This window comes from Ambystoma mexicanum, chromosome 11 (genome assembly GCF_040938575.1).
Source record: "Ambystoma mexicanum isolate Mex_15411 chromosome 11, UKY_AmexF1_1, whole genome shotgun sequence".
Taxonomy (NCBI): Eukaryota; Metazoa; Chordata; class Amphibia; order Caudata; family Ambystomatidae; genus Ambystoma; species Ambystoma mexicanum.
The window spans coordinates 181,276,502-181,290,076 of record NC_090934.1 but is presented as its reverse complement, the minus strand read 5'-3'; the positions used below and the strand labels follow the sequence as shown (position 1 = coordinate 181,290,076).

At 46.1% G+C, this 13,575-nt stretch overlaps 1 protein-coding gene across 1 annotated transcript in view; it reads left to right on the top strand.

Moving 5' to 3' along the window:
* The window catches only part of AUNIP (aurora kinase A and ninein interacting protein), a 167,687-nt gene that overhangs the window by 48,229 nt on the left and 105,883 nt on the right, over positions 1–13,575 (top strand). The window contains exon 2 of the mRNA XM_069622747.1: positions 2,474–2,595. Within this exon, the coding sequence (XP_069478848.1) occupies positions 2,503–2,595 (93 nt within the window). The 5' untranslated portion in view covers positions 2,474–2,502. The remainder of the gene's footprint in view (positions 1–2,473; positions 2,596–13,575) is intronic.

Below are 13,575 nucleotides of genomic sequence, written 5' to 3'. Positions count from 1 at the left end.
TGTGTAAAATATCCTTCAGAGGTTGAAAAAGGAAATCAATTACTTTTGGCTGCAAATCTGCAGATCTTTTGGTTATGCAAGATTCCAGCTCTAGGTATTCATTGCTGACAAACCAGTACTAATGTTTCTCTTTTTTTCATTTAAACAAATGTGGAAGAATAATAGCTGCAACATTTTTGCATCACAAAAAATAAATGGAGACTGAAATGGTAGTGGAAAAATAAAATGCCCTAAAAACAAGAGTTTTAAACAACTTTGTTTTAACTGTTTGCTTAACCCTCTGTTCTCATATTCCCTAGGTGTTTTGCACCACCATCTGAACATCGTATTAGTTGTCGCTGGGCAAGTGATGTCTTTTTGCATGCTTAAATACCTTGCAGTCATAGTGCCTTGTTACTCCCCGCCCTTAAGCAAAGCATCACCGACCACTTCTGAATAGAATCCTTTCATTGGGGTGGAACACAGATTCCCAAGGTACTAGGTGGGAATGGTAACCTGAGGAGCAAGAAAGCAGCATGAAGAACAGCAACGTTAGTAACTCTTTTCCTTTATCCCAATAAAGGTGCACCCTTCAAGAATGGTGGGGTACAGCGAATCACTGGGTGGTTAATCGAGAGGGTGTGGGTCCTTAGGGGGGGGGGGTTTCCCCTTGGGAGCACTATGTGCATGTTGCTGGAGCCCCTCTCACCTTGTTCCAACACAGACCATCCTGTGTGACGATTTCCTCTTGTAGAACTCTTATCATTTTCTGCAATCCCCAGAATCTCGTCCACGTCTTACTGCATTCCCCTGTAAGTCCCCCCTGCAAAACGATTATTTAATCTGGATTATGTCCCCAGACCTGAAGCTACAACCCATGGAACACTGAATTGTCATCTTTCATTCTCTACATTCTCTCTCTCATTCTAATCGTGGAGGTGAAGATTTCTGCATTTTTGGTCTGTTCTATCTGCAGTACCGGTTTTCTAAAACTGAAACAATTGAAAAATATTCAATCATATATTCCTATTCAGTTGCATGACGAGCTCGTCGCTGCCACGGTGAATGGCAGTCTCGACTACTGCACTGCTGTCTTAGCCCAGCCTGCATATCTGTTAAACCAGCTGCAGGTGCTCCAGAATATGGTCGCTCGTTTACCCAAGGGAATTCCCTATGGCAGGCCAGTGTCTTTGGCCTGATGTCAACTACACTGGTTGTCAGTGGCATTCCAGATCCAGTTTAAGTCTGTGTATTATGCATTGGGCGCAACAAGGTAGATGCTGTTAAGCCCTATAGGAAAACTTTGTCCCTTACTGTCATGGTAGATCATTGCAAAATGCCACTCCTTTCTTGCTAAAGTTCTTAACTATCGTCTGGAGCATTGTGGCGGACTAGCTTTCTCTGTGGCAGGCCCAAAGATATGTAACGCTCTCTCCCACGATCTGCAAAAGATCCAAGAAACTAAGACCTATCTGTTCGCTTCTATCTCCTTAATCTCTCTCATGGTATTCTTTAGCGCCCCGATGCCAAAGGTGAAACTCCTGTGCCATATAAATGCTGGATTGATTGGCACAGACCAATAAAATAGACTCCCGCTTGGAAGCTTTTACTTCATTGTTCTTTGGTATAAGGAAATCGAGCCATGTGGAACTAAATAATTGCTAAAGAGCTCCTTATTTAGTATCTTTCGAATATTCATGTATACCATCACAAGTCTGTTTCTTTGTTAGGGAGTTGTTTGAAGAAGATGGATCTTGCGTTAGTCTTTACAGTATTTTTGTAAGAAGCATTGATTTGGTTCTTTAGATAGACAATGTCGCTGTGTGTGTAACACAATTGATACATTTGTAATCTACCTAGACGATACCTGAAAATGTTACACTGGGAATTGGTTATGGTTCAAATGTACTGTTGTCTTCATATATTTTTGTTTGTTGGTAAAAATTGATTTAATAATGATATGCACAAAAAATCTTAAACTGAATGGGTGACTTGGATCAGCACGTCTAATTTCGCGACAGTCCCACGAATGTGGAATGGTGAAACTCTGCACAGGGCCTAACCCATGTCTTTGGTTTCAGCACGGTTCTTCTATGTGTTCTTGGGGTTACAGTGTTGCTTAAAGGTGGGTGTTCCTGTGTGCTGTTGTCTTGATGGGAGGGTTATTCACTGGTTCCTTGCTCCTTGGGTATGTATGGCACTTGGTGTTCAGGTTTTCTTGGGGGCCGGCCCTCCAGCAATGAATTCTGGATGTGTGTGCTGGGCTAGGGGCACAGAGGTCTGTGCTTCAGGTATTGCCACATGCTGATTTTAGAAGGACCTATGCTTAACCCCTACAGTTGTTGCTTTGGAAGCACCCCTATAACACCGGTTGGGCTGGGGAGGCACAATACTTTTATCCCAGAATATGAAAATATGCTCTAGTCGCCATATAACTTGTGCTGCTTGCAATTCCCACTGTACAGCGTTGACCTTTTTCTTTCTCTTGTTGTAGGAGGAATCTTGTGTGTTCAGCTTGTGCTGATGAAGACCAAAGGTAACCGTGTGACCTCCCCTCTGCCTGAAGCATGTGGTGTTTGGCTCGACACGTCAGCTGGGAAGAAGCGGGGCGTGCAGGTGTGTAGACCTTTTTGCACAGTCAATCTGTAACCTTCTTGAGCAAGAATGTTCCTAGCACGTGCACTTCTAACCCATCGTTCCGTCTTGTGAAAGGACATGTCCTGCAAGCGGTCACCTTGCCCTTCATGTAGATAGTGCAGTGACATATTTGGGTTTCCTGATGGGCTAGTGACTTGAATGCCAATATGTTTGGCCCACCAGAAGTGTGAAGTGGTGTAGAATGAGATTTCCAAAGTTAGCATCCATTTGCCTTACTCCCATCTGGCTGTCTTTCCAACCCAAACGCTGTCACCCTTTTCCTTAATATCTCTTCCAAACAGGTTGCCCCTTGCTCTTCCAGAACCATCAAGAACAAAATCTCATCTGCTTTTACTGATCTCTGCAACCAGTCCTTTGCTACAGGTTCTTTTCAATCCTCCCTCAAGCACCCTTTTGCCCCCTCCTTAAAAACCCAGTGCAGACCCGTCCTGCGTAGCTAACTACCGCCCCCAGTTCCAGCACTCCCTTCCTGGGGAAACTGCTTGAAGTTGCCCCCCTTCCTGACCCCAACTCAATGCTCATACAAAACCGGTCTACACGACCACCAGTCTGGATTCCGAGCATTCAGAGGCATGGAAACTGCTCTTCTGAACACCTGTAAAGAACTGCTTGCATCCCTTGATTCCAACTCCCCTGCTGTCCTCGATCTTTCTTCTGCATTTGACACAGTGAACCACTCAATCCTCATAAAAAGGCTCCATGATACCTTTTGGTATGTCGGAGCGGGCACTGGACTGGCTTACCTCCTTCCTAACTGACTGTTCCAAGATCATTATGGGCCCTTTCTCCTCCCCTACTACCTCCTCCACCTTTGGGATCCCCCAGGGCACCATTCCTTCACCCTGGCTTTTTAGCATATACCTTTTCCTGCTGGCATGTCTCATTTCCTCCTCCCCCCCCCCCCCCCCCCAACTTCAGTGCTACGCTGACACCACACAACTCTTCAAACCTCCTGACGCCCTCACACCTTCCTTCATCCATGACTGCCTCTCTGCTGTCCAGGCCTGGTGCACTGCTAATGACCTCTGCCTCAATGCCAACAAAACAGATTATCCGTATTGGGTCCCCTGCACCCTACTACTTCCCTTCAGTCTGGCCTTCCTCCATGGACCCTACTCTTCAACGCTTCCTGAACAAATACGCCCCTTCTAGACTCCTGTGTTCCTCTGGCACCAACTCCCTGCATGTGAAGTGGTTTGCTAAATAGAGCTGGTGGTCGATCACTTACTCGGCGGGGTCCCTTCTGTGGAATAGGCTCCCTCTGCGTCTTGAGCAGGACCTCCTTAAGTTCCAAAAACACCTCAAAACCTTTCTCTTTACTTCTTCCTTATCCTCCTCCCTTCCCTGCTAATCATGCAGTAGTATGACTGATGTGCAGGGGCCTTATGTATCATCGGGCCCTTGCCCCCAAACTCTCATCCCATCCGCTGTCTATTATCTGCACTTGCTTAGGGTCACCCTTCCCACAGGAGGTTGCAATTACCTTTTCCATTTAAAAAATAATAATTTAGCCCTCCCCCAAGCACTTCTCCAGGAGTACCACATCACCCTCCCCCCCCCTCTGTCCCCTCTGCACTTGCACGTTCTGAACACTCACAAGGCATAGTAGGTTTATCTCCCCTTGCTGTTATTCTCATGATTTGTTTGTACTATTCAATTATTTATCTTTGTAATTCATTGTCTACCTTCCCCTGACCCCACCCTGTTGCCCTGTGGGCGCTTTGGAACAAGTTTGCTAATTGTATAAGCTCCTAACATGTAACCAATGAATAAATATTCATCCATGGCAGTCACTCGCTAAAGCCTGTTTTTCTGTTCCCCAGGAGTCTCCGTTGGGGGATTGCTTCAGATGACTCGGCTATCACAGAGTGCTAAAAATACTTTTTTTTAGTTCACTTTTCTGACGAAAGACATGACATTTGCAATATATATTAACAAACTGTGGTATATAATACTAGTCTTGAATCTAGCCTCATAATTCATACATGCAACACAATCAAACTTTTCTTAAAATCTACACGCAATGACATTCAATATTCACAGTACAAACAGCAACTTACAACGTGCAAGTGCTGTTCGGGTAGGTCAAGCGAAGGCTTTAAGGGTCTTTACCTGGAGGTGGGAGTGGACTGGTGTTTTAAAACTCAAGGGGTGTATTAATCCCCAAGGTGGTGCTTGGCCTGCAGGCCGTGGATGTTACTTTTCTGTCTGTCGTGTCATGGAATGATTGCGTGTGACCTGCTACAACTATCCAGGACCTTTAAGAGTGCCTGTGGTCTCCTCCCTGGAGTCAGCATTCCTGGCTCTGTCACTTCTCTGGGCTGTGGCCATGTCCTCGAGTGAAAGGCAGGTCGCCACCCTGTGAAATCTTTTTGAAAACTGTGACCCAGTGCTGGGTGCTTGTTGCAAAGATGGCAGATAGTGCGACAGCTGCGGGTTTTGCTTTGTGATGGCACGCAGAATACTGCTTTACTTTGGTGCATCTTGCAGCGCCTCTGTTCCTTAATTTGTTTTTAAAACCTTTTTTTTATGCTGCTTGCTGTGTGCAGACTAGGCACTTGTATCCCCCAATAGCCACACCACCCACTCCTGCTGTTCCTCTCAATGGTTTCCCAGAAATCAGTGCTGCAAAAGTAATCTCTGAATCCGCGAGGAAACCAACCACTTCAAGGGTTGCTTGGAGCTTTTATCCAACTACATTGGTTAAAAGAAATTCATTTAGTTTAGCGGCAGCTTTTAAGAGCTCACAATCAAATATGTAAAGGTCTACCAGAGTACACACAAACATTATTCACCTGCAGTAAGTAGCACACCTGTGTATGTATACATTCTAAAATGTTGCAACCCATAGAAACACCATATGATAAAAAAAGAGAGCCATTCTCACCCTGGATGAACCCTGGGGTGCAAATGGCTTTTACGCCCTGTCACGGGGTGTGGACATGGCTGGTAACAGCACTTGCTTTGCGCAGGCCTACCATGTCTCAGGCTGGCGGTTCTTTACTGGATATTTGCCCCTCCCTACGGCCGGGGCATGAAAGCCATATTCCTCTGCAGTAGCAGACCGGTTTATGTATGCTTTCTAAAATGTTGCTTGCCATAGAAACACCATATGATAATCGCAGAAGATCAGACTTCTGCTTTGTTTTTATCGAAATGACATCGCGTTTAGTTCAAACACTACATGATTACAGAGCAATCTCTTTTGGAGTACTTTGCAATAGTAGATTGATATTAGCGAGCAGAAAATTGTCCAGGTTGCGAAGTGTGAGAACACGATATTGGGGGTGTGTGGGGTCTGGAGACATCATGGATGTTGGACAATGCAGCTTCACGTATGTGCTTTTCCCTGTAGTTGCATTTGCCTATCCGTTTATTGATGGAAGACAGAGAACATGAGTCTCATACGAGTGAATGAAATAGTGTTGGTAGAAAGTGCAGTTCCTCCTACATTTCAGTGATCCTTCCAACGGTACCTGAACTGATTTTGTAAATGGGCCCAGACCTGTCAAACCTAGTTTGTGTATGGTCTGTGAGCTGCCATGTCGAATATTTCTCTCAAAACCGATTTAAAAAATTGGGTTTGAAGTTTGAGAGGCAATTGACGAACTAACATCTTACTGAAGAATGTAGTATTTGTTTCAGCCCAAACAAGGCCCAGTGTTACACTTAGCACGCCCTTCGGTGGGAGCCAATACGGGTTATGAGCTGTGTTCCAACAGTGTGACTACTCCAAGAGCATGCCGGTGTCCTGCCCTTATGAGGGGGAACCAAGGATCTAGAAGGCAATGTTAAAAACGTGTACCTATTGTTTGTTTTCTTTGTTTCATGTTCCCTTTTGATGCACAAAGGGGTCACAGGTTTGTTTCATTTTTTTAAACTTCAACTATGGTCAATCATTGTACACTGAATGAAGAGCTTCAATTCCCAGAAAAATGAAATGTTCTGGTGTTCATCGACCAAACAGATTCTCCAGCATGGGGTCGCCAAGGTTGGATGAAAGCCCTGAATTTCTTTTAGGTTCAAGCAAAGGTGCTGGACATGCCCTTTGGAGAGCATTGTCGACTAGTCCCTAGGTCATACAAAATGGATACAGACTCCCGGTTCCCTGGACCCTCTCCAGCAGCACGGCTCGTTTTTTCGCTCCTCCATGGGAAAGTTCAAAATGTTTCACCACATTGTTCCGACTGCCTTCCAGATCCTCAACACAGGAAGCCTAGAGAGGCCGTTCCCAGGCTTAGGGTAGCCAAGGGCAGCATCACCATCGCCCACAGGGCAGGACGCTGGCGGCAAAGCAAGCCTGTACCGACTGGCATGGGGGAGGGTGCGGTGGGGGCACTCGTGCACCCTGGTTCAAGGCAAGCTGACAAGGTTTGTCAGCCAGCGGAGAAAGAACACCACCGATAGATGGGTGTTGGACGCCTTTGCCCAAGGACACACCCTGGCGTTTGAATGCAGGTGTCCGTGGATCCCTCCGGTTACCTGTCAGGAGCAGCATAGCCCTCAGCTCCTGGAAGAGATGGTCCATGCTGCGAAAAAGGAACAATGGAGCTAGTTCCCCAATGGCTCTGGGGCTCGAGTCTATTCCAGATACATTCTGGTCAGAAAGAAGATTGGGCTGGAGGCGCATCCTAGTCATAAGACGTCTGAGCAACTACCTGAAGTCCCACAAATTCAGGATGGTGACGTTGCAACCCATGCTTGGCCATCTGGAAAAAAATACTTCTTGATGTTCAAACTGGAGGATGCCGACTTCCACGTCCCCATTCACAAGAAACATCAGAGGTTTCTATGCTACGTGGTGCCGGGACAGCACTACCAATTCAAGGCTCTACCTTTCAGCTTGGAGTCGGCTCCCAGGGTGTTCATGAAATGCATGCCTGGCACCAGTGGTGCCCCATCTACGTCTACAGTGCATACACTTATACCCTTATCTGGACGACTGGCTGATTCGTGGGAGCTGGCCGTTGGAGACACACAACCGTCCGGCTACTGATGGATAGTTGACAAGAATTCCAGATCCAAAGTCCTGCTTAATGCCATCACAGAAGACGCTATTCCTAGGCACCAGACTCCATACAGTGTCTTGCCTGGCTTTGCCCTTGGAGGCGAGCATAGGAGCCGTTCAAGGAAAGGGGCAATGGCCGCCGTCGACTAAGATGACCACGGTGCAGGCCTTCAAGTCGTTACTGGGCCTGTCGTCCTGCATCTACCTAGTCCGGCTCTGCAGTTTGTAAATGCGACCCCCCCCAACAGGAATTCCTGGACGCCCGCTGGATACATGTGTCCCGAAGCTTCATGGACAAGATCTCAACGAGTTCCGTCGGGGGATAGGATGGTGGGACGTCCGCTCCTACAATGCCCAAGGCATGGGATTGCAAAACCCCCATACCAGGAGACTGCCACCACAGACGCCTCCCTGGAAGGCTGAGGAACGCACACCAAAGGCCTGTGGTTGCCAGAGGAGAAGGATCTTCATACCAACATCCTGAAGCTACGGGCAGTGTTCCCTCAAGTCGTTCCTACTGTCTCTGAAAGGCAAGCTGGTGAGGATCTTCTAGGCCACCACCATGTTCTACATCGGGAAGCAGGGGGCATTCGATTCCAGCGCTACCCAAAGAAGCGCAGTACTTGTGCCGCTGGGCCGTCTGACTTGGGGAAATTCCTCGTCTCTCGCCACCTGGAGGGAGTCAAACACCATTGCACACTCCCTGAGCAGGGAACTGCACTCCTGTCACGAGCGGGAGCTTCGTCAGGATCAGGTGGACACCTATTTGTCTAATAGGTCAGGACCCAGATCGATCTGTTTGCGACGGCAGCAAACTCAAGTGCCAGAAGTTTGCCAACAGATTCCACTAGCTGAGGAGCCTGGGGGGGACAGTCTCCTTCCTGTGGGAAGGACTGTTCCTGTAAGCTTTCCTCAGTTTCCACTCCTGCTACGTGTCGTCAACACACTGTGTCCATGCAAGAGGATTCTCATCGCCCTGTGTGGCAGAGGCAGATTTGGTATCTGGACCTTCTCAGCCTGTCCGCATCGCCTCTGGTCGAGTTGCCAGTGGTTCCGTATCTTCTCTCCAGAGAAGGAGGCGCAACTCGTCATCACGGTTTATAGTGATTGTATTGAAAACAAAGCATCAAATGGCAAAGCATCGACACTCTTTAACATGGGAAAATGCCTTTCCATCTAAACTAGTCCATCGAAAATATAAATGGACTGATTTCAATGGAAATGCACTTTTAAATGTAAAATCTAGCATTTCAGTGCATTTTTTTGTAATGTTACATGCTGTCCAGTGCTGAAATTTCGGCACTGGCCAGCTCCTTTTAACGTCTTAATTTTTATGTATATCCGTTGATTGGACGGGGGGGGGCGCCAACCCTAACAAAACCCTTAAGCTAACGCTAGCCCCAACCCTAACCCTTATGTAACCCTTAAGCTAGCCCTAGCCCTAATCTAACCCCTAATCTTAACATTACATTTCGATGGATCCATCGAATTTTATTCAACGAAATGGCCATTCTATGGAATGGTGTTTCGATGGAAAACATTTGATGGTTTGGTGTTAATTGGTTTGGTTGACGATGCAATGACTAGATAGTCATCACCACCCAGGGTCGCTGAACCTGAGGACTTGGCTTCTGCAGCCCTAGAGTTTGGAGGATGTGTTGCCTGCAGGGAGGTCCTCACCAAGGCCAGGGCGTTGTCGAGTCGACTTTGAAGTGCTAAAGTCACACGTGGAAGGGTTTTGGTGCCTGTCTTGGAAGATTACCCCTTTGAGGGTCATGGCCCTGCAGATCCTTCCATACTTGCTATCCTTGGCTAAGGCCAGACTGACGCACGCCTCTATCAAGGTACATCTGGCGGCTATCTCTTGCTAGACACCAGGTCTTCACCAGGTCTTCAGGAAGATCTTCACTTTGGTCCCACCGACTCATCAAGGAATTTTGATTTTTTCGATCTTTACCGCTGGTGAAGGCTCCTAACCTGGTGTGGGATGTCAACCTTGTTCTGGCGTGGCTCATGGCGGATGCCCTTGAAGGGGCATCAGGCCCCTCAAGTTCCTATTGTGGATAACGTCTTTCCTTGTGCAATCACCTCTGCCAGAAGGGTAGGTGAGGTCCAGGCCCTGTGCTGCATGTAACCATACATAACTTTCCACGAGTCAAGGGTGGTGCTGTGTAGCACCCCTCTTTCATGCCGTAGGTTGTCGGAATTCTGACTCGTCGCACCGTTGGTGTTTTTTCCCGAAGCCTTCGTCACTAGCGGAAAGGGCCTCACACTCTCTGGACGTTGCTCGTGCCCTGAAGTTCAATGTGAAGCGTACAATGCGGTGTCGGAAGACTTTCCAACTATTTGTAAACTTTAATCCTGTGAACCATGGGAAGGCCTTGTCCAAGGCTTAAATTTCAAGGTGGCTCTTCGGCAGCATCACTCATCAGATGGCGTACCGACCGCTGCGCAGTCATCAGAGTCCCCACTCCACCAGAGTGATTGCTGCGATGATGGCGTTTCTGTCTGGTGTGCCCCTGCTGTACATCTGCAGGGCTGCTACGTGGGGGTCCATGCACACCTTCATGAAGTTCTACTGTGTCGACAGATTCCCGGGAGGACATCAGAGTTGGCTATTCAGTGCTACGCAACCTGTTGTCTTGAGGCGAGCCTGTTCCAGAGGTAAGAGTTAATTGCTTCTGTTAACTCCTGTGGTTGTGTAATGTTATACTGCTATGTATTCGTTATTTATGAGCATGTGAATCCTTACCAGAGCCCATGCTGGAGAAGGTTTAAGTTACCTGTAACTATAGTTCTCCAACATGGGTCTGGCATGGATTCACATGCAAACACTCCCTTCGGCCCCTCTGCAGCTCTTTTTGGTCATACTGCCATTTTACTTGCTTACCAGATCTAAAGATGGCTGCCAGAGGAGGGGCTTATGGAGAGGACTGTCATTGGATGGGGTCAGTATGACCCAGAGGACAGTGGGTTGGTTTACAGGAGAAATAGTTTTAAAGTGAAACTGTTTTTCTTTTACTTAGGATTCCTATCCTGACTGGGAATATTCATGAGCATGTGAATCCATGCCAGACCCATACCGGAGAAGAATAGCTACAGGTAAGTAACTTAAACCGTCCCTCCACTTACAAGTTGAATGTTGACTTCTCGAGTGCTGGATCCACTAACTAAGCCACTGCTTCATAAGAAGTTGTTCTTTGAATGGTATCCTCCAAGTCTCTTCTAAAGGGTATTGTCTGTAGTAAACGGTTAAGTTGTTGAAACCTAGGTTGAATTTCTTTTTTTTTCTTCTCCTGCTTTAGTCTGAACAAAAACTGGACAATAACATGGCAAAGTAAAAGGAAATAACAAGCATTAGAAATTTGTAGTGGAAGATCTTGTAAGAAGAGGCAAGGAATTCCACTTTTAGGTGGAAGCAGCATCGATGATCACAGGGTTTCAGGGGCAGTAAGGAGGAACTGATTTTTTTTTTTGTTCACGCAAAGGGATGTATGACATGGGAAGCTAAAAATGGCGGTGCAAGGCCATAAATGCATTTAAAAAATGAGCAGATAAAGTAGAAAAGACTGGACCAAACGAAAGCCAAGAAACGGAAAGAGGTGTAATCGACTAGCTAAGAGTCCGGATAGCAGTTAAAGATGGAGCCTAGAGAGATGAGTTGGTAGGCTGGAAGGCCAACCAAGATCTGAGCAGTAATCAAGCATGGAATGAATGAGATGAAATAGTTTATTGGCATGATAAAGTAAGGAGAGGGCCTTGTTGGAGTTAGGAGCATCACAAGACAGCAATATTAGAGATTTAAAGAGGGAAAGAAAATGAAGAATAAGAGCCCCAATATTGTGAGCAGAGGTCCAGGAAGGGGAAATGTGGAAGGAACCATTTTTGCTGTGGGGAAAAAGAGCACCTCCGTTTTGGAGGCATTTAATGCAAGAAGTGGGCGTGCATCCAACTTTGGAATGAGGTGGCCAGCAGTGGAAAGGAGTGATCGGTTAACAAAGTAAAAGGGTTGGGCGATTTTGGAGTAGTAAGCGCAGAAGTGACAACGGCCAAAATAAGCAACAATAGAGGTATGCAGGATTGTGTAGAGGGTGAAAGGAAGTGGAACACGAACTGTGAAACGTGTTGAGAGGTAAAGTTGGGACAGCTCATTAGCCCAGGCGAGGGTAAGGTCTAAGTAGGATGGAAACATTGCAGAACAGAACCACAGAATTCTAATGTGAGAGAGTGGTTTGAGTGATCATATCAATGGTGCCCAATAAAGGAAAAGAACTGAGGAACGCTTTGCTTGTTGAGCAGACAGAGAATTAGTGACACAGAGGAGCACTGTCTGAGTTGAATGAAATGGGCGATGGTCAGACTGAAGGAGGGGAAGAATAGAGTGGCAGCCACGAGAGTAGACCATTTTAGAGAAACTGTAGAAGAGCGTTATAGTGAGCAGCAATAGGGAGGGTTTGAGGGAGATTTCGATTTATTAATGCACTGCTTTTGATAAGTAACACATTTTTTACAAAGTGGTCTGAAGCAGTTTGAGTTTCTATCCTTGCTTGTTCAACCAAAATGAGCCATCCAGATGGTAAAGAAATTGAGGCGTGCAGGCCCGTCTCCAAATGTCTTGCTCTATAGGAAATCCTTTAAAATTAAATGTGATAAGATTTCAATTAATGCCTCCTTTTAACGAACCGTACCAAGTACACTCCTTGAATCCATGAAAATGTATTACGAATGTGCTCATTCAGAACTGCAGATAGATCTGTTTCACAGGTAGCAGATCATACAGTAACTCGTGCCAAATCGGTATTTGGCAGAGCAGTTTTATGGCCAAGGTTTGTGTGAACGTGAACTCTTCCACAGATCATGAAGGAAGACAACTACTTAACCGGGCATGGAAGGCCTAGGAAGGTCTTGACATTTCGACAGCGTCTGCTAAATAAGCCACCAACACTTTCTGTAGTGTGTGGATGGGGAAATGTTGCACACTCCTTTCCTGTAATTCGATTCCCACTGCATCTCTTGAGACCGGTAGGGTGACCGTTTTACAGACTGTAAAACGAGCAGCGTCGTTGTAAGGGGTTCAGTCTAGGTTATGCTCTTCTCTCCCCTCTTTACTGAAGAAACAATTTCTCATGACAAAATTATCGGAGCGGAACATATAACTAACGCTATAGGGCTCACCAATTCTGAAGTCCTGTTGATCACTGCTTTTAACTGCCCATATTTTAAAATTAATTTTTCCTGTAAAATCTCTGGCTTCAATTGAGATTAGTTGCTTTAAAATGTTCTGCCATGTGACCAATTATGATTTTCTGTAAAGGGTACACCAAAGCTTTACAGACACATGGTATTGCTTCTCTTCTATACACAATTGATGTCTCTTAGGCTGTTCATCTAAAAGCCTTTGGGGATAGTAGTTATGGACAACTGTTGATCGTGCTCTTGGAACACAGTGGGTGGTTGCTTTTGAGTTAGCTGATATGCCTGTAAGATAGCTCTGTGGGTGTTGCGCTCGCTGCTAAGATCTATCATCTGCAGTTCGCAGTTTCGAATACCGACAGGACCCACCCAGCCTTTCATCCTTCTGAGGTTCCTAAAGAAGCATCAACTTTGGGTAATAATTTCATATATGCTAATGTTCTATGTACAGTGCTTTCACCCCAGCGCTATATAAAGAACACACTATGCTATATGTATTGTAATTTATTACTGGAATCGGCCTGAAAATAACAGGCTCTAAAGTTGATCTTTCATTACATGCAGGCCCCCTCTGTGAACTGGGATCACTTCTAATATAACGCAATGAGTAATGGATAATATATTTATTACTAGACATTCGGTATATTGGTTATTGAACTATATGGTTTTATTCTGAATATTAACGTTCTGTAACAATGACACTGCAGCTTGGAAAGCATTTTGAAAAGGAAGCCGAT